The sequence below is a fragment of the Echiichthys vipera genome, assembly GCF_963691815.1.
Source record: "Echiichthys vipera genome assembly, chromosome: 22".
NCBI classification, from domain to species: Eukaryota; Metazoa; Chordata; class Actinopteri; order Perciformes; family Trachinidae; genus Echiichthys; species Echiichthys vipera.
This window is the reverse complement of record NC_139847.1, coordinates 16,822,257-16,843,525: the sequence shown is the minus strand read 5'-3', so window position 1 is coordinate 16,843,525 and position 21,269 is coordinate 16,822,257. Positions and strand designations below refer to the sequence as shown.

General features: G+C 39.8%; 2 protein-coding genes across 2 annotated transcripts; one reads left to right on the top strand and one right to left on the bottom strand.

The window, feature by feature from the left end:
* Positions 1-17,304: 17,304 nt before the first annotated feature.
* LOC310963991 (prostaglandin D2 receptor 2-like) lies at positions 17,305-18,387 on the top strand (the record flags this gene model as incomplete). Its single annotated transcript, XM_083936948.1, has 1 exon — positions 17,305-18,387. The coding sequence occupies one exon, from the start codon at positions 17,305-17,307 to the stop codon at positions 18,385-18,387; it is 1,083 nt and encodes a 360-aa protein (XP_083793074.1).
* Positions 18,388-19,126: 739 nt separating this feature from the next.
* On the bottom strand, positions 19,127-21,269 carry LOC310963806 (G-protein coupled receptor 4). Its single transcript, XM_083936732.1, has 3 exons — positions 21,152-21,269; positions 20,269-21,060; positions 19,127-19,854 (listed from the first exon to the last, which is right to left on the bottom strand). The coding sequence occupies exons 2-3, from the start codon at positions 20,847-20,849 to the stop codon at positions 19,431-19,433; spliced, it is 1,005 nt and encodes a 334-aa protein (XP_083792858.1). The 5' UTR covers positions 20,850-21,060; positions 21,152-21,269; the 3' UTR covers positions 19,127-19,430.

Genomic DNA, 21,269 nt, shown 5'->3' with positions numbered 1-21,269 from the left:
CCACATCTGCTGAGGAAAAAATTGAGAATGTGCAAATGCGCAATTAACTTTTTACCTTGTCTGGGAGCAAATAGCAAAATGTATCAGCGGCAATATTTTAAAGAACATAAAGTGACAAAATGCAGCTTACCCAATCTCCCCAAGAGCAGACATGACAAATACAAGGCAAACATTGGTGGTGTCATTTTGTTGAAATTACTGTGGTCACTTGAGAGAATTGCTATGCGTTCTCTACTTTTCAGAGGCAAGACTTTGCTTGATTAGCCAATCAGAGATGAGTCTGAATGATCACATGGTCAGTGTTCCCTACAGTGTAGTCTTGTGTAGACATAATTGGGAAAGACTTGGTATGTAATACGGACTTATTTAGGAAACTCGACACTAAAGGGTAACTTACTGTAAGGGGCCTTGTAACCTTTAGCAGTGTTGAATGCGCTAAACTACAAGATTCTGAAATGTGTCTTAAGATAACACTATATGCAATGATTGTGGAGTACACACATTCACTCCAGGTGTCATCTCTCTGTCTCATTGATCTGTTGGCCTGGTTCTCTTTTAAAGCAGCATAGTGGCTGTCATCTGCATCTTGGTATCCCTGGGAATACAATATAAAACCGTTAACTGCCATATTAGACATGGTATATCTGGACCTGTTGTCAAAAATGTAAAGATTGATCTGGATCTGACCTCCTGATAGCAGCATGTTTATAAAGTAATATGTTTGGTAATGTGTAATAAAAGATTGAAATACGGGTCAAACACCAGTAAAGATAGTATTCCTCTTCTCATGGTTCACCATTAATCATGCTTTTTTTATTCATGTTCGAACATAATTTTCAGAATGTGGACAGTAAGAGAAATCTGAATAAAAGTTTTGGTAAAGTCATTTTGATTTTGAATTTTCTAAAGAAAAAAGCACATCTGAGCAAAGAAATCAATCTGACTGGAGTAATGTAAATATTCTATCACCTCACCATAGTTGTTCTACAGTTCACTTCAATGACATAATTCTGTCTGATTTGAGTTATTTTCATGCACAGCCTGTTTTCTGCATCTATAAGACAGTGGGATAAAGTTTACTGAGATGCAAGACTAGTTTTCTGTGGCTAGAAAGCGACAGGCCGGTCTTCCTGTGTTCAAGCTCTGCTAGGACCTTTGTTTCCACCAATGGAAACGTCTACTCTGTATTTCACACCACCGTCACCACAGGAGTGAAAGGTGAACAGTGAGAGCTAGCTATAGACTGAAAGGTGCAACCTGTGCATGTGTTTCTGGCAAAAGAAGATATAAATAGATCGCAGGGGATTTTCATGCACCTCCTTGGCCTACCCAATACAACCCTGTATCTGCACTCTTAGAACATATTTTACATGAAACAAATTGCATTTTTTTTAACATTGTTTTTTTTATTGTACATTTAATCATGGAAGTATCTTGCAAATGAGATAATTTGCTGAATTGGTCGAATGTTTCTTTACTCTTTCCTGCTCTTCACTCGAGAGTATACACAAACATTCACATCGTCCTCTTGACGGTGTCGTTCACTGGTTCTTCTCAGACTCAGGGCAGCATATTGGAGCATGTCGGCATCGTGGTGCTTGTAAAGACAAAAAAGGCCAAATTATGTGAGTAATATAGTAGTAGAAGTAAAAATTATAGCTGTTATAAAAATAGTCTTTTATCATTCAGTTATTTCACCTACCGTGGTATCAGAAGCTGCAGAACTTGCCTCATGAGCAACAGTTCCTGTAATTCAAAATATGTGAATGATGCAGTTTCGTCAATAATGGAATTTTTTTAATCAAAAAACCTTACCTTCGCAGACAGAACATAACTTTCTTTTCAACATGTACATGATGACAGCCAAGACAAGGAGCGGGATAATGGAAACTGCCAATGCCACACTCAGGCCGTACACCAGGAGCAGTGGGACTTTGGTAGAACGTCCTAACATACAGTGGAGAGAAAACGTGTCAGTAAATGTTCAAATGTTGGGTGAGGATAAAAAATACAATAATATGGATCCCCTACCTACAATCTCCACTCTGGATCCATTTCCAAACACAATCTCCCCACAGGAGGCCAGAGCACAGTAGTACATGCCTGCATCAGATGAGTTCACAGACTTTACAGAGAGGTTTAAAGTGCAGTTTTTCATGTGGGACTCTTTATTGGAGATATCCTTACACTGTCCCACACTGGGATACATGGTTGCAGGCTGAGCCGTACCATGTCTGAACCAGTAAAAACTCTGCTTCCCTGCACATGGTTCAGTGTACACTGTGCAGCTCAAATTCACAGAATCTCCCAAATGAAGTTGCTCCAACGCTGGTTGGTAGATGACAGCACGGATGTCGGACTGTGGTGTTTTGACTTGAAGGAAAACTCCTTGTCCAAATTCAATTGTGTTGAATTCTAAAATCCCACAATTATAGGTGGCTGAATCCGACAGATGGAGGTCTTTGATTATGAGATGGTTGATGCCTTCTTTAGGTTGTGCTAAAACTTGAAACCGTTCTTTATAAGCGGGGGAGATGGAAGCTTCTTTGTTGTGCTTCATCTGAGTTGATATAATGAGAGGTTTGCCTCCCAAGCTTTGCTGGTACCAAGAGAGGAAAGTTACAGCATCATCCTGACAAAAGCATCGCAAAGTCACATTCTGCCCAGCTGTAGCTGTTATGACCCCACTGTCCTGATCTATACCTGAGGTCTTCTTAGCAGATGGAACCTCACCTGCATAGAAATACATCAAATCTTATTTAAGCTTTCAAAATCTCATCACTCTCACTTCAAATAAAAATCATGCACATAAAAACAGGGAAAAGGGTATAAAATACTCACAGATTTCACTGAGAAGCACAAGCCAAATGCAAAGTGGAGCCATCCCTGCTCTTTAGTCTGAATCATACTGTGTGCGTGTTGACGGACGCACTCAACTCTTATAGGAGACAAAGGCTATTTGTGATTGGCTAAACTGATTTAGAGTCAGTCTTGCGATTTGTTCTTTTGTAAAAGATGAATCTCATCAGGTGACCAGAGGTGTAATTGAAGTTGATTGAGTCTTTTGGTCGCTGTATATCATTTTAGTAGGTGTGACAACATTTTGTGTACAATGAAAAGGAAATTATTTCAAGTCCAGTTTTGCATGGAGGCGTAGACGTCGGTGCATGTCAGTTTTTGTTCTCCACAATATGCACAGCATAGGTGGTGGAGGTAAGTGTTGATATACTGTATTTTTCAGATTTGGAAAAGCATGTTATAATCTATAGTTATGCACATATAAAAACATGTGTTATATTCATATGTACTTATATGCTTATTTATAGAAATTATTTAGTTAAAAGGTGTGTTTGAGGGGGGTGTTTGGGGTTAAAGGGAGTGGGTGGGAGAGTCTAGAAAGAAAAACAGAAATCAGGTCAGATAGTTTAACCCATTTTACTTGTACTTTGAAGTTAATGTAGAGTGTAATGTAGTGTTGCAGAAAGTGATTATTTTTGTTCTTTTGGTGTTTCTGATTGGAACATTATCTTTTTTTGTTTAACTTGTTCACAAGGTATTATGTTGGAAGTTTATGGCTAGCCACCTGTGAAGTCAAGTGAAGCTAGATTGTCTGTTTATAAAAACATAAAAGGAGGATACATTTTAAAGTGAAGGGAAGACCATAGACTTTATAATAAAAAGGATGTAGCCTCTGGGTCTGAAAAGTGAAGCCAATGCAAAAGTGCCTTAAAGTGTAATACGGAAGTACCAGAAACTGCAGTTCTCCGAGTGTCCAGTAGGAGTAGTTTACATAATAGAGCAGTTTCTCATTGATCCCCATGTTAAACAGGCCGTCTTCACAGCATAATTAAACCTATTTAAGGCCTTGTACAAAAAAAACATTGTAGCCTTTATGCTTAGTTTATATCTCCATGACAACGCTGAGGGGGTGGATTTTTTTGTAACAGGCTCGTTTTTATTTTATTGCAGGTTAGAGATTATGAATTATTAGGGGCCTCTTGAGTGACAGCTAGCCTCTGGCCCTCACCGCTCCTCAGAGGCTAGGTGTCAGGATTAGCATGCTAACTCCATCATCTCAACCTGGACTGCGGTTATTCGTGTGGCTGTGTTGCTATAAGTGACAAGATGGTTTGCTCTTCGAATAAACTGCCGCAGTTGCACCATGACTCGCAGTACAGCCTGCTATCTATGGCACATACACTAGATGCTAATCTGGAACAACGGTAGGATTTGGGCCGTGAGGGTCGGTGTTTTACAGTCTATGGGCATGGTACTGTGTTGAATATCAGTTTAAATCAGAGATCATAAACGCTGTCTGCGGTGTCTTTTTCGGCAATTACATACATCAAATAAACCATCCAGACAGTTTTTTTCATGAATGAACAATTAATGGAGATATTCCAAGAGTCCCTACCAGCCTGACTGATTAGCTCGGGGCAGTACGGTGAAGGCATCCAAATGTCTTTTTTAACCACTAATACTCCTCAAAATAACACTAAACCTCTGCAGTAGCATGGTAAGCGTTCCTATACATAAAACGAAGCACCAGCAACATAGTTAGAGAACCCAGAGTTTATTAAAAGAGTGTTTTAAAGACTTACCTTCTGGCTCCTGTACCAGCTCCTGTCATAGTAAAGTCCATTTAAGTCGATTACCAAAGTCAATCCAAAAGGAAGGAGCCCATCGGTGCTTTGTTTTCTGTGTAGGGACTCTTCTCATGCTACTGCAGAGTTCTGGTGTTATCATGAGCAGTATTAGTGGTTAAAAAAGACATTTTAATTCCTTCACCGTACTACCCAGAGCTAATCAGTGTTAGCCACGTTCCAGTTGTTAGTGACTGTTAGCGACTCTCCGGGATATCTCTGTTAATAATATGTACATGGGAAAAAAAACTGTCTCAATGGCTTATTGTTATTTTCAGGAGGGGGCAACTCCAGTGGTTGCAAAAAGAAATCAGACTGTTTCAAGTCTTTTTCAATAGAGCATGATGTACATTTAGAAACGTATGGTCCCATTTAGAGTAAAATAGACCACAGAGCAGGGCATTGTGCTTCTGTCACAAATGGGCAAACGGATACAGCGAGAAGAAATACCTCAATCTTAGAACTTTTTTTGGGGGGGCTTTTCACACCTTTATTATTTATATATTACAGCTGGGGGGAGACGGGGCGGGGGGGGGGGTGACATACAGCAAAGGTCCACAGGTATGGTTCCAGCGGGGGGGGGGGGGGGGGGGGGGGGGGGGGGGGTAAGCAACCCTCAGATAGGAGATGCCATCAACCTCAACCACCTCAGTGTGTTATCTGGAGCACATCAAAGCCTTGTGATTGTTATCTAATAACATTTATATCCCCTGTTTCAGCACGCACCCATTGCCTTGTATATGTATCTCGTAAGCAATTTACAAACTGGGAGCACCCATTGTGCTGTTAAGTTTGTTTTCTCAAAGGGTAAAATGCACCCCTAACTGCTGTCAAGCAGATAGCTTCTCTGTGCCCCTGTGCTACTTGCATGTATGTAAATGGGGTAATATGCATACATTTTGTGCAAAAGTGGCCACTTCTATGCAAACGAGCATTATCGTTGCAAAAACATTACAAAACACAAAGATCAGTGCTAATAGCCACACGCAGTTCCAGTAAAGTAATTAGTCTCTTCAGAGAGTGGGTGGTACTGAAGCACATTTATAAGGAGTGTCCTCTGCTTCAAATCGTGAAATCCTCTTTTGAGACTGGGATATTAAAAGTAACAAAGAAGCATTCTCAGTAAGTTAGGCTATTAATAACTTATAGAAACATTGCATGCAATACTCCACCTTCTCTGTGTTTTTTCTTTTCTCGTTCTCTCTCTCTCAAACACACACACACATTTGACTGCTCTGCAGTGTCTGTCCTCAAAGTACGTGAGCACAGCAAGTGTCATTTCCAGCTTCTCATTAACGCATTGTGGTAGGAAGTCTCGAGAGACGGAGCATTGAGTTCCTTAGTCAAGATTAGCTTTGCATGAAGGAGTCATGATTGATTGTAAATTAGTGGTTAAACTATTTTGATGTTCATATGTATGCTGCATGCATTTATTTTATATTCCCCTCTAACCTTCTCTTGCAGGTTTAACAGCACTGTCAACTCATGCTGCAGCAGCAGGCTACTGTGTGTGACTCAAATATGTCCTTTGATGTTTGTGGTCTGTAGATGCTTTAACAAAATTGTGGTGAAGGCTCTACAGTTGTTGACTCAGTAGAGACGGGCTATACTGACCAACACTCTTCTCACTTCACCCCATACTTCCGGAGTCGTGCAAAGTGACAGTAGGACAACCTCATTTCCACTGTTTCTCAAACATGTTGAAGCTGAAATGGAAAATAGCTCCTCCCATTCTTGTTTTAACCCGTCAACGGTCAGAGGCCCACTCAGGCCCTGCTGACTTTTCTTTCAGAGGCCGTAGTGACCTCAATTGTAAAGCTACAGTCAATATGATGAAATTATTTTAAACTAAACCACCTGCTTACTGTCTTTAGGGCAATACTGGGTTCTGTTTTAGCTTGTCAGGAAGAGGGATAAATAATGATGCAAAGTAAGACTAGATTTTGGTGAGGCCATTTTCAGAGGTCACTTGACCTCTGACCTCAAGATATCTGAAGGAAAATGGGTTCTATGGATACCCATGAGTCTCCTCCTCTTTTTTAGAGAAACTTGACACATCATGCTGAGCTGCATCTCAAATTAATCATCACGTTCCCCGCTTTCAGATGATGTGTAATACTTCTATGTGGCATCTGTTCACCTGCTATCTGCCCCTGAACATGGCCTGTCCCCTGTCCCCCACCCCAACCCTCCTTAGAAAAGGGGAGTGACTCAAGATAAGAGAATGTGAGACCAGGTGGCAAATTAATGAAACTGTAATAAAAGAACCGTTTACTGCGGTTTTGGCACGTGGAACAAAAAGCTGCTTGTCAAACTCTACTCTGTCTTCAGTGTCATTTCAATGTCATTGGGAGCTACAGTAAGGGCTCAGTACAGTCATGGTTTTGTACTGAACTTCCTGAAAGTGTAGTAAATGCAGGTGAATTGCTTTAAATCAACTTTTTAAAAGCTCTTAGATTTTCCTGATTTTAGTGGTTTAGTACATTAATAGACTCACTCCACATTTCCGCTCTTCATACACAAATTACACCTATGCAGTATGGAGGTAGAATTGTCTCAAAAAGATTAATACACGTTTATTTATACAAATTAGTTTATTTATTTGTATGTCACATTTTTATATTTGTATATTTGTATTAGTTTATTTATAAATCTATGCATATATATATATATATATATATATATATATATATATATATATATATATATATATAATTTAGATATGTATTAATCTTTTTGAAACAATTCTACCTCCATAACGCAGCAGGGGTACATTTTATGCATGAGGCTCTTTGGTTCCTGTAATCAATTTGTTCAACTGTTGAATATAGGTCAGAAACACTGTGAGCTGGCTACCAGAACACCTCGTCGGGCAGCAGACACAAACTGCAAGTAAAGTAATACTAGGTTTCCTTTCCACTGAATTTTTGACAAAAAGAAGTAAATCATGTCAGTTAGGGGAGGATACACTGTACGCCCTATGTACATCATTGTTAAACACAAATAAGTGTTTTTGGTGGCGTTCTGCTATTTACAACTTTAATGTGTTTCTAGTAACATTTATCCGAAGGTACATAAAACAGAAACATGAAGGTAAATGTTTAGCTAGAATTAAAAAGAAAAAAACCTGTTGCAGGGAAGAGAAAATGAAGCCTAGCCCCAAACCTTGTCATAATGCTCCTCCTCCATCTGCTTCCTCTTCAGAGAACTCTGCTACAATGACTTTTATCAGTCCTTTTTTATTGTACAGTATTTGTGACTTCATGTATTTGCTTTTAGCCTGTTCATTTATTTATAAATTAAAAAAAATATATGCAGGAGAATGAGAAGTAAAAAGCTGAGGTGTTACTTCAGTGACTTGAACAAACAAACAGCATCACAACCAGACCACACACACATCCTGTCAGGAGGGGAGGGCGACAAAACCACTTGCGTCGAACCTGATGTGAGCGTGCTTGACCAGAGCGGGAACTCAGAAGCGAGAAGGTGTTTTTTTCTTCTTCTTTTTTTCTTTTCTTATAAGTCAGTCGGCTACAGGACTTGAAAACACATCATTGTCTTTATGAGTGTTTGAGTCAAACAACTTCAAAGTTGAACAAAACACCCAACCTACATTTCATGGTTCCCAAGTGGCTTTTTTGTTTTCTGAGGAGGGAGGGGAAAAACACTTGAAGTGAACATTATAAATATATATAATTTGATAAATGACCATAGATAAATTGATTAAATGGTGACCTACTCATTGAGGAAATCTGAAAATACAAAATTAAAAGAATGAAAAACTGAAAATAAATGTGTATTATTGACTAAATTAATCAGAAAGCATAAAAGTGAGCGTTGCTAACTATACAGTGATATGACACGTTGCTGTCATGGTACTGACGGTAGGTGTATGTGAGATATTTATGTCAGTCGACCACAACACCTCCTAACACATCACTCAGGTTGAACAAACAGGACACAACTTACAAGAGTCTTTGAAATGTTTCTGTGGTGTGTTCAACAACTTATCTTTCCTGTCTTCCAGTCCAGCAAACAGGTGGTCACGACAACATGTAACTGTTGAGTGATCAGTTAAAAGGTAAAAACAGTATGAGCATCACGATGTAGCACTTCACTACTGTAGGTGGACTGTGCTCCCTACTGACGGAGAGCTTAACTGCACGAAGTTCTGCACACAGAATCCAGGTCTGACTCCACCGGGTTTACACATGAAGTTCAGTTTACTTATCAAGAAAAGAACGACTTGACCTGTGGAAACGGTTGGATAATGAGCTTTACAAAGTCTGAAAAAAAACCCTGACGAGGATCAAGTGTTTTTAAACCCTGACTTTATGAAAGTGGAAGAATACATTGCTGGAATACCATTAAAGCCCCTGTGTGAGATGTTAGAAGAGGGTAAAAATAAGTAATGGTAGGCCACTTGTTTAGATTATACAATGTTACATAAAGTACATGTAGAGTAACATGTAACATGTACAATAAACTCATGCAGGTCACATAAGGACAGAGGGTTTTTAGGATTTAAAGAAGTTACTGCATTTAAGGAATACATAATTATTCATACTTGTAGTTGCTTTATGGAGCTCAGCAGTTTGATCATAAAGTGAACATCATTGATTTTGAGTGATAATTAAAATGTTGCCACACTGCCTTTTAAGAACAAATAATGATACATTCTTTACTTAATCAGTTTTTGAAATTTGCTTGTTTTGTATTTATCAAATGATCGAAACACAAAAGTTGATCTTAATATAATACTACATACTTCATTAAAAAATGAAATTACAGGAGTTATAAAAAGAGCAGCAGTGGTGGCCTTGGGTAGGCACTTTTGAGGCACTGTATGGGCTAAACTTTCTTTCAGCAAATTGTTATTTATTGAGCTAAAAGAAAACCTATATACAGTACCTCTTTTTTGCCCGGTTTTCAGGCTTTAGACAATCTAGCCTGTGCACATACACGTCCTTTCAGATGACGAAAGCCTGATTCAATGGCAGACAAATGCAGAGAAAGTTGAGTTCAGCATTGGAAACAATTGCCTTCACTGCAAAGCAACCCACGAGTTAGATCCTTGAATCATATCGTCTCAGAGGGATTCACATAGAAAAACATGAAGGTGACTCTCACAGAGATGCTGCTATACAGCATCAGGATCACAGTGACAATGTGGATGACTGGAATGAATGACTGGTACAGGTACAGGTTACTGTATGCAGGGAGGGGCTCAGGACAAGGATGGGAGAGTTCCAGGAGAAGCGCTGAATTTTACAGTTCTGATATTTCTTTTTCCTTTTTTAGAAAACTGTCAGCTGTAAACAGTAAGAATCACTTCCGGGCTGACGATCTAACTCCAGAGTAAACCGTCCCCTCCTCTGTGCTCCTCTGTCTCCTGCTCTCTCCTTGCTTCTTTCTGAAGTCCAGAGCTACGTACTGCAAAGCATCCGACTCTTCAGTCTGTAGTTATTAAGAAAGCTAATTTGTTCTTGATGTTAAACATATTAAGATATGGTTTGGGAAATAAAAAATTCTGAAGATTTTCAGCTTACCTGTCTGTAAGCAGTGTATTCTGCGAAACCCGAGTGGGGCTGCAGCCCTATAATAAAGAAAATGAAAAGTGTCACAGAGTCTGTGAGTACTGGTAAAACGCTTATTTTAGAAGCATTTCCTTTTTTAATAATAAGAATTCTTTCCATATCTCCCTTTCATTGTACTACCTATGTTTTGTATGTATGATACCTTCTTATTGTATGTTTTTGGCATGTGTGATAATTTCCCTGTTTTGATTTGAATTTTGAGGCACATGGATTTATCGCTGTCTTATGAAATGTCCTATAAATAAACTTGTCTTAACTGGTGGATTATCCTAAACTCGATATTGTCTCTTTAAAAAAAAAAAAAAAAAAAGACCTGAATGGCTTGGTACAACTTAGGTTGAGTAAGAAAACATGGTTTATTACAACAAACTTCTTCTCTTCCTCTAGATATGAATTAATTGTACCTTCAGAATGAAGATCTTTTCTCCTGCTGGACATTTTGCAGAGGATGCCGATTACGATGATGTTGAAGATAACAGACACAAGCAGAGCTGCAACCACGCAATACATCAAGAGAGGAAACATGTCATCCGCTTTCCCTGTGAAAACATAAAAAGCAATGTAGACTAAGACTTCCATCTAGATTTTATTTACAGTACAGTGTGTTGCTCACCTCCAACCTCCAGTGTTGTTCCTTCCCCAAAAAGTATCTCTCCACATGAAGCCACAGCACAGTAGTACGTCCCAGCATCTGACTGGCTCACATTCCTCTTGGATAAACTGTACACACAGCTCTGTGCAGGGGGCTTGGACTCCAGGCTCTCTACACACTGGCTTTTGCTGTGTGCGTGGATGTACATAATTCCCAAGTGGGAGTTTCTTGAATTCTCCTTTTTGAACCAGTAAACACTGTGTTCCGTGTCAGTGGTTCCAGTGTGTACCGTGCAGTTCAGAGTCACAGAGCCTCCTGGCTTCACAGAGTCGGACTCCGGCTGCTGGAGGAAAGACCTACGACCGGACTCTGGAAAACAGACATTTTTAGAAAGGTTATGAAATGGAAAATCAAATGGAAGAAAATGTATTGAAAATTGTTTTGTGTCCAAAATCTAAGACAAAAATACCCTTTAAAATCAAGAATATTCCATGATCAAATTTAGTGACTGTAACACTGGTTTGTCCACAGTAGTACATAGCGGAATCCGAATACAGGACATGAGAAATGTTCAGATGGTAGAACCCAGTTCCAGTATGAACGGAAAAGCGTTTGTTTTCTCCAAAGTGGTTGTAGAAGGTGTTGGAGTCAGGTGAATGCTTGTAGAAAGAGGAAATTATTTGAGGTTGCTCCCCTGCAACCTGCTTGTACCAAGACAGATATTTGGCACTGGAGGGGTAGAAACATAGTAAAGTCACATTGTGTCCAGGGTAAGTGTAGAGCAGAGCGCCATCTGAAACACAGATACATTACTGTAATGGCAACTGAATACAAAAAGCACTTGAAATTACACATTTAAAACATTTCACTTAATCCACATTCATTTTCAGCATGGAAAATATTGTATGCAGTGACTTACAGGTTCTAAGGAGAGGAACCAAGAGCACATAAAACTTGAACATCCTTCACTTTCCGCCGTTCAGACTCTTCCAGTGTGATTGCAGTTTCAGTAAAGGGGTCGAGGACAAAGCTACACCGTCAGCGGAAATAAGTATGTGACCCAGGTGGTGCAGATTTGTGTCAGTACAACACGAAAGGAAATGAGAAGCTCTGATTTTCCAGCAGCAATTTGAATTGGTCCGTTGACCCTAGCTTACTTTAAATCTTTCTTGAACATCCTTATCTTTCTTCGGCTTGCCTTGATTACACTTTCTGTGCTTTTTTTTAGTTTTCGAGTGCATGAGACTTGTGTGCAATAATCTGCATACTTTTGTGCATAAAATAATGCCTCACATGACTGTTTTCCTTCATTTGAATATAACACTCATTTTTAAACAGGGGCGCCAACAACACTCCATCATTTTTCCAGAATGAGATGTTTGCTACTGCAAGGCAGGGCTAGTTCATTTGTATAGCACCTTTAAACAACAAGGGAATTCAATGCACACGCTGGAGATCAAAATTAAAGAACAAATTATAAATACTTCCTTTATTCTGAAATATTGTTATTTTTTTACTGTTCATAATTTGATAGAATATCCGCTGTGGCTATACCACAGCTGTACTAGCATGCTTTTTTTTTAAAATAACCAAGGCATTTCAATAGAAACCTTTATTTTGTGAAAAAAGCAGTGAGCAAAATTAGAGAACAGTAACCACTGCTCTGGTTTGATCTTGGTCCATTCTTCTTCAGTCTGTTTTACAATTCAGTAACTGTAGTGGGTTTCTTAGACATTACTTTGTTGCCAAGGATTTTCCAGAGATTATCTAGGGATTTTGCTCGCTCACTCGCTCGCTCTATCTATCTATCTATCTATCTATCTATCTATCTATCTATCTATCTATCTATCTATCTATCTATCTATCTATCTATCTATCTATCTATCTATCTATCTATCTATATATCTATCTATTTATCTATCTATCTATCTATCTATCTATCTATCTATCTATCTATCTATTTATCTATCTATCTATCTATCTATCTATCTATCTAAATATTAAATATGTACACCATGTCAATACAGAATTGGAGATGTAGCATTACAATGCACAGAAACACCACAGAGGACCAGCAGATGTCAGTGTAAACCTAGAACACAACACAATCAAACCCGAGGTTTGTATTTGCTCTATAATGATACATCACAGTTATTCACATTCTCACAGTGGGTAAAAGGGGAAACTTGAGCAAGCATCTCTTATTTAGCATTTACCCAAACAGTGACATTTGGTACTGATCTTAATTTGTGTTTTACACATTGCTTTTCATGTTTTACAATGTAACAGGCTCATTCTCCCCCATGTTTGGTAACTTCTGCCTCTGTCTGTGACACTCATGTGTAGCTGTGTCTTCTTTTATTGTGCTTGACGACACAGCAGTGAAGTGCATTTATAACTAAATATTGCACCTAAAAAATACAAAGTAAAAACGTATTAATACAAATGTTATAATTGTAAATTGTAAGTCACAAAATATTGTCATATGACAAAGCCCAAAGACTATACGGGCTCAGTTCAGTCCAGCTTTCTTCTCTTTCACTCTAATACTCTAATTGATTTCTGAATTTCCTAAAAATGCAAACTCTTTGCCCTGTAATATAGATATTAACATCACTAGATCATATTCAATGTTTAGTTAAGCTTTATTTAATCAGGAAGTTTCACTGAGATCAACATCATTTGTAAAGGAGAGCCCACAGAGTAGTCATCACAAGTGAGTGTCTCTAACTACGAGTGCCCCGTATTGGGGGGCATAGTACCAGAGTCCTCCTCACTTCAGAGTTGGTATGAGGACATGTAGCTAGAAAATACCTTTAATGCCTTAAAGCCCAGTTAAAGCTGTAATTGAGAACAAAGCAGTGAATCAAGGAAATAATATGTTATTTTTGCCATTTTATCACTGCTAGAAATGCAGCTGGTATCTCACTATCTCTGTCCTCGTTTTTATTTTACGATGCTACAAATGAAACCCAGGTCAGAAAAAAAGCCTAAAAAGTCAGAAGTTAGAATGGAAGTACAGCAAGTCGTCTCGTCTCGTTGGTGTGAAATGGCAGGTTTCAGAACGTTGCAGACCTGAACATTGCAAGCAGCTGTAAGTTTCAACTTGTTGCAAATCTTTGGCCCGACCTGTACTTTAGAGTTCCATTAAGAGTAGGAACATCAACGCTCTGTGTTACAGCAGTACAATAAATGAAGTACATTTACAAAAAGGATCAAAACAGAGCAAAGGAAGTAATGACAAAAAAACCCTATAATAATCTGTTTGAGTTGTGTTTTCATACCTCAGTATGTACATTTATTTATCTTGATTCTTGATACTGTAGTATAAATGATGGAGCCAAGTTCGGGTTAAACCCATACATGAATTAAACTCCTGTTTATATTCAATATATGCTGTATGGTCATAATTGTCTGTTGTTTTCCTGATATTTTAGAATAACTGGGTCAGTGTGTTCTCTTCATATTGGTATCCTTTGATGTTCACACTGGTGGCATTGAAGTTTTTCATAGTCGCTCGGCTAAAAGGTCAGCAGACAAAAAAAGGTTTTAGATCGACAGATAACACCGATGGGAAACTAAAGGATTATGTAATTTTAACCCACAAATGTCTGTACATGGAGATTTTGTGTTCAACTCAAATCATAGTGCAAGAAGCTCTATAAATTCCCTATTCCTCACTCCGTTTCTTCTCATATTCATATCAAAGGCCTGAGGTGGAGTTGAATTAGGTTGATTTCAAACTTAGCTGTACGTCTAAGAAGTTTAGGTTCCTTTTGAGGTTTGTGACTTCCTATTACAGTACTTATACGCCCATGAGGCTGGTGCTGGGTACTGTGGCATACAGTAAGATAACATGACAGAGCTCTCATCAGACCTGCAAGAGACACAGGCACAGGTAAGTGATTTTTGCAGGGAGGTCTGTGTGTTCAGGGATAAGGGGAGAGACCATTCCCCTTATCCCTGACCATTGAGTCAATATCTTTCAATGAGCCGGATAAATAATGTTTTCACTCAGTAAAAAATCAAACGAATGTGCATTTGAAATAAAGTGGAATGACATTTGATTATTTGTTCTTTTAGCAACATTCAGATTTGAAGACATCACGCCAGACTTATGTGTTATGTGTGTTTCTTTGCTGTTGCAGAGCTCACATCAGCTGCATGGTAGTAACACTACTACCAGTAGCACTGGGTCTAAATATTATTTTTCCACTCAGTGATACACAAATGATGCATTACACGTTTTATTTCATATGTGCGGCTGAGTCCTCATGTTTTGGTCCTAACCGTTGTACTAGTGCATTTAATTGTTACAGCTATGTGAGCATTTACATCTGTGTTTAACAGGATACGCCACATGCATCATGCTCAGTGCATATCTTACATACAAATCTAATTTAGAATGATGTGATATTTTGAGTATGTTTTATACACATTTGCAAGTTGTGTGATCACAGTAGACAGGCTAACACAATTGACACTGAATAGAATTATAGAGAGGATGTGGGAGATGTGAAAGATAAGACTGCAGTGCCACAAAAACTGTAAACTGAATAATGCATTCTTTTTTCATCGGCTTTGAAACAGAATCAATTGCTGTACTGCTAAACTAATCAAGTTCTTTTTTTTAGTATGCAAAAATGGATAACTATTGGACAGTGAAGTTATTATACAATACTTGTTTACAGTACGGGTAAAATCATGGTGGGAGACATTGTGGTGTTCATCTCATCATCATACTGTGAGTTGACCACATTGGAAAGACAATTATGGTGTCTAAGCAAGTAGAGTACAAGTGAGTACTAACTGTGTGTTGGCCTGGGTCCAATGTAACTTTCCTGGTGTTGTAACTTTCCACACTCGGTTTCAACTACTCAGCAACTGGGGGAGCACACTCTAGATTCTCTGAACTTTGAACTGAGCATTTGCTTTGTAATTTGGGCGGAAGTAGCTCAGTCCATAGGTGACTTGGCTTGGAACCGTAGGGTCGCTGGTTCAAGTCCCCGTGTGGACCATGTATGGAGCGTGGACTGGTGGCTGGAGAGGTGCCAGTTCATCTCCTGGGCACTTCCGAGGTGCTGTTGAGCAAGGCACCGAACCCCCAACTGCTCGGGGCGCTGGTCACTGGCAGCCCCCTCGCTCTAACATCTCTCCACTAATTGCATGTATAGGCCCTGTTTGTGCATGTGTGTATTTCGGGTCTCTGTGTGTAACATGTATAATAATAAGAGTGAAAAAATCCAATTTCCCCGTGTGGGATAAATAAAGTAATTCTTCTTCTTCTAATGATTTTACTTTATTATAGAGTTTTGTATATTTCATATATTTGGCAATAAGTTGTTGTTGTTGTTAAAGTTTATTCACCATTTTAGGTATTTGTAAGGTTTCACAAGATATTCAGATCATTTGAATGCAGAAGCCTGAGTTAACAACAAAACAGCACACCCATCTTCCTCTCACCACTGCTACTTCTTGTTCTTGGTGTTTGTGAAGCATGTGAAAATGTATTCTAGCCTGAAAAAATCATATGTCATATGGTATTCACAACTTTTACATTTTAGAACATGTGCTTGTAATGTCAGGAACAACTTAAACTGTTAAGCAATGTATTGAAACTGTTTATGAATTATTATCATTATCATTACTATTGTTATCATTATTATAGAACTAACTCAATAGCCATGAACCCATAACCATATAGCAAATGCATCCCTATTTATCTCTGAGCCCTGAGACCTTAATGTGTATATTGTAATAGACCTTTTAGAAAACATTATGTCCCTTTAATGGAAAGTTTTTATTTACAACTGTAAATAAGAACAGTACTTAAGTAAATATACACAGGTATTGTCCAGTTTATGGATCTGGTAAGATAAAGTACTGTCTTCAGTGTGGTAGTTTAAATATGTAGAATTTTTTGTTGTCTGGTGTATTTTTGTCAAACTTTGAGTTACATTAGTTATGTATAGAATTGTTGTTTTGTGTTCTCCTTGGGTAGCAGCAAGTTTTAGTTCTGCATTAGTTAGCCTTTGCATGTAGAAAATGAGAATTTAGTCAAGACGGGTCTGTCTGTTCCACATTCCTGCCTGATAAAAGGAATGTTTTCGTTGCCACTGTGTGCACAAGATTGCTGGATAAATACTGTATGTAGATATTATTATTATTATCAATAATAATAATAATATAGATATTGCAATGTGCTGCTGCTCATGGGGGAATTGTTGAGTCTCTGCAAATCATGAATAAGCCATACAGTATGGTCTAGACCACGTAAAGTGTCTTGAGATAATTTTGGTTATGATTTGGCACTATTAATTAAATAGAATTGGATTGAATGTTCTAATTTCTGTTGTAGATCTAAGCTCAGAACGACATCAGGACGTTTCCCTCCAAGATGGTGTACTGTCCTTCCAGTCAGATGGCAAATATCAGCATTTATCACGCATCAAACCAAACAGCCAAGATGCCAATGAGTTCATTGAGTGTCTTCACCATTTTCCTCCATGGCTTGTTCTCTTCCATTGGCATCATAGAAAACCTCCTCATCCTCGGAGTTGTGGGCTTTCATGTCCGTCGCTCAGTCATCAGCATCTGGATCCTGAACCTGGCAGCCTCCGACCTCCTGGCCACCTCTTCCCTGCCCTTCTTCACCCTCTACATGGCCCGTGGCAAGACCTGGACCTTGGGCCCAACATTCTGCCGCATCCATTCCTCCATCTTTTTTCTCAACATGTTTGTCAGTGGCTTCATGCTGGCGGCCATTTCTATGGACCGCTGCCTGGTAGTGCTGAGACCAGTATGGGCACAAAACTACAGGAACGTCCGACTAGTGGGGAGGATATGTGGGGTGATTTGGGCCTTGGCCGTTGTTTTCACTATCCCCTTCTACATATTCCGTGACACCATTTCCCTTCCAAACGGCAAGATCCTGTGTTATTACAATTATGCTCGACTCCTCCCTGCTGAACCCTTTGACCTGGGATCTTTATGTAAGCAGCGCGAAGAGGCCTTGACCTTCATGAAGCTCTTTCTATCCTTCCTGATCCCTTTACTGGTCATCATCCTCAGCTATGCTGCCGTGAATACCGGCTTAGCGCGCAGAGGCTGCCGACGCCCTTTCCGTTTTGTCCGGCTCGTTACGGCCGTGGTGGTGAGCTTTGTACTCTGCTGGGCCCCGTACCACTTCTTCATAATCATGGAGGTGATGGCCCCCAGTGGGCATCCTATGAAAAGTGTCGCAGCCAGGGCCCTCCCAATCTCAGCAACTATCGGCTTCCTTAACAGTGTTCTTAACCCCATTCTGTATGTGTTCAGCTGCCCTGACCTGTGCAACAAGATTAGGCATTCTCTGGGTGCAGTGATGGAGAGTGTTCTGACTGAGGATCTGGCAGAGCTGGTCCGACGCCGTAGCACTGCTCACGGCTCTGTAAGCACCACTGAGCTTGTGTTGAAGCCGAAGAATTCTATTGCAACCTTGTGTCTGAAAGAAGAGGATGAGGAGCAAAATCAAAGTTTTGCTAAACCTGCTCAGCTGAATGAAAACGTCTTGTAGTTATCTTTTTCTAACAGTGGACAGGCTTGAAAATGCCTAACTTTATCTCACTGATAACACTGTAGCATACATTGGTATGAGAATTCAAAGATTTAGCCAGCATACTCTGTGTTTTTAACCTCCAAATGAATGTTGGAGAAAACATTCTGCGTGATTTTCTTTTTTTTTTCCACTTGGATGCTTGATTGATGTGCATATTTTGTTGAATGACCAATACATTATTGCTTTTTTTTTTTTGCCTAAGACAGGGTTTAGACATAACTCACAAATACACTCACCCGATGTGTCAGTAGCTGCAGGAGCACAACATTCTGGAGATACAGCATGCTCAACTTATTTTTTACAAATGTGCCTGTCATACTTATAATAGATAATAGATGTCTTCTTAAATATCTGTTATTTTTCCATTCATGTCATGTCTATATGTGTTAATTCTGTGACATTTGTAATCCTTAATAAACAATAATAAAATCATTCTGGTATTGCTGTGTGAGATTTGCCTTGCAATTCTATAAGTTACAGTCATGCTTGTGTTACTGTTCTACTTGACTCACACCGATTCTACTTTTTAAATGACTGACAGCAAACAAGTAATTAAACATGATTTTTTTTTAATCATTATAAACATAACGGTAAAAAATGTGTGATTGATGTCCACATTTGTTCATTTCCATACACTCGCCAGAAAACAAATCTAGTAAATAGATGAAATTAGTTAAATTGCATTTCCTTTGGCTGTATATGTCTTCAGTATTTTGAGGCTACAATGGATATGGATATGACAAAGGGTTGATACATTTCTGATCATTTAGTTTAGTTTTGAGTTTATGTTAGCAACAGTTTAAGTCTCTTCAGTTTGAGATCTGTGTGCTGCACACAAATGTTTCTATCCTACTGAAACAGTATTTAGATCATCATGAGAAACTGAACTCCTGGAATGGCCTTACCCTGGAAATTGAGTGTTGAAACTAACTTGCACTTCCACTGGGTGGCACAATTGCTTTGACTAAATTCCAGGAGTCAGTTCTGTGGTCAAATCCAAGTTATAATGCTAGATGATTATTATGTCCAGTTTCACTGTCCCTCTGGTTGTCTGGGCGGGCTCTGGTACTAAGGACAATCTTTTTGCCGGTGTTTTGCCCCCTTCCCAAGCAGGGCAGGGATCTTTGCAGCTCTAGCCGGGCGTCAGGGCACAGAAAGATGTAGAAGAGGGGGTCCAGAAGGGTGTTGAGGCTGGTCAGACCGTAGCACAGGCGATAGATGAGAAATAAGGAACGCTCGAAACCACACGGCTCGTCAGTCAGCAGCAAAGACACAAATCTGTATCCGCCCACGAGATGATAGGGTCCAAACACAACAATGAAGTTGATGGTTATCACGACTAGGATGCCCACGATTTTGTGCCGCTCATGGTCGGAGAGGGAAGGAGATCGTCGAAGTGTCACCCCAATGTGGGCTGAGGTGTAGCTAAGGGAGTAAGTAGAATTGCAGATGAGAACTCATCACCCTCAGAATAAACAAAATGTATTAATGTCCTCTAAGTACATTCTGCCATTTCCTTTGATAAACTTTACCACTCACAAAAAAAGAAAGAGCTGCTCAGATGCTCAGAATCACAAAAGTTTCAATGATGATTTGCTCATTAACTCCGTGTTTAAGCTTTAACCCTCATTTTAATTTGTGTTGCAATTATCTCCATAAATCTTACTGAATTATCTTAACCTGAAGTTGGTAAAAGGTTTTCTGTTTTCTGATCACTTGAATTATTTAGACGTAAGAAAGGTTATTGTGCATTGGGAATAGCAGACTCATTTGACTACAGAACCTGTACATGAACAGGTTTACACATTACAAAATATATCCCCGCTGGGGTTAACTCACCCAAGTATGGCACATGGCAGCAGGAAGCCCAGGGCTACGGTGGCGATCTTGAAGCGGGCATATCCAGGGCTGACAGGGTACTGCTCCAGACACAGCAGTCTGTCAGAGTCAAAAACTGATGGTAGCAGCCCACTCAGGCAGAATAGGAAGGTGAGGGTCCAAACTGCCACACCTGAAACCGCTGCCACCTTCACAGTCCGTACCCTTCGGCTGCTCAGCGGGTACACGATGGCCAGGCAGCGGTCCAGAGCTATAAGGCACAGGAACATGACACTGGCGTAGACGTTTACATAAAACACGTAGCCAACCAGCTCACAGGTTAGCTGGTCATAGGGCCAGCGGTGCCCACCTTGGAGATAAATGATCCAGAGTGGCAGGGTAAGCAGCTGGAGGAGGTCTGACAGTAGCAGGTTGAGAATGTAGACCAGCTGGCAGCCTCCTCCACCTGAACGGCCCAGGTGGTACAATCCCCAGAGAGACAGTAAGTTGCTGGGGAGACCCAAAGAGAAGATCAGGCCATAGATACAGGTCAGACCAAACGTGTCCGTATCTAACGGGAGGTTGCAGCTGCTATTGGACATGTCTCTGTTGGTTCATGCCCCTGACATGGGAAACTAGAGGTGGCCTTACACAGACATGGATGGATACTTGCAGGATGGATGCAGCCAGGTTAGTTGTCCATGGTTTAATTTTCATAAATGCATTCTCCTGTGGAAAAGTTCATTCTCAGACTACGTGCTGTCAGTCAACCAGTCTTCAATGCGTCCAGGATCCATCAGGGAAGACAGACACCTGCAAAGTAGATGGAAGAACATTCTCAGGTGGTTAAGAAAGGTGCATGAGCAGACAAACCATATAATTCAAAGTAAGATTCTTCACTTGCCTCTCAAAGCTGTGAGACAGGCTTTCTTCCACAAAAGCGTGTTGCCTGCTCTGCAGCTGGGTGACCTGTACTCAAGAAATGTTGGGAACTCGGTGTCTCGACCAAGCCTTGTCTATTC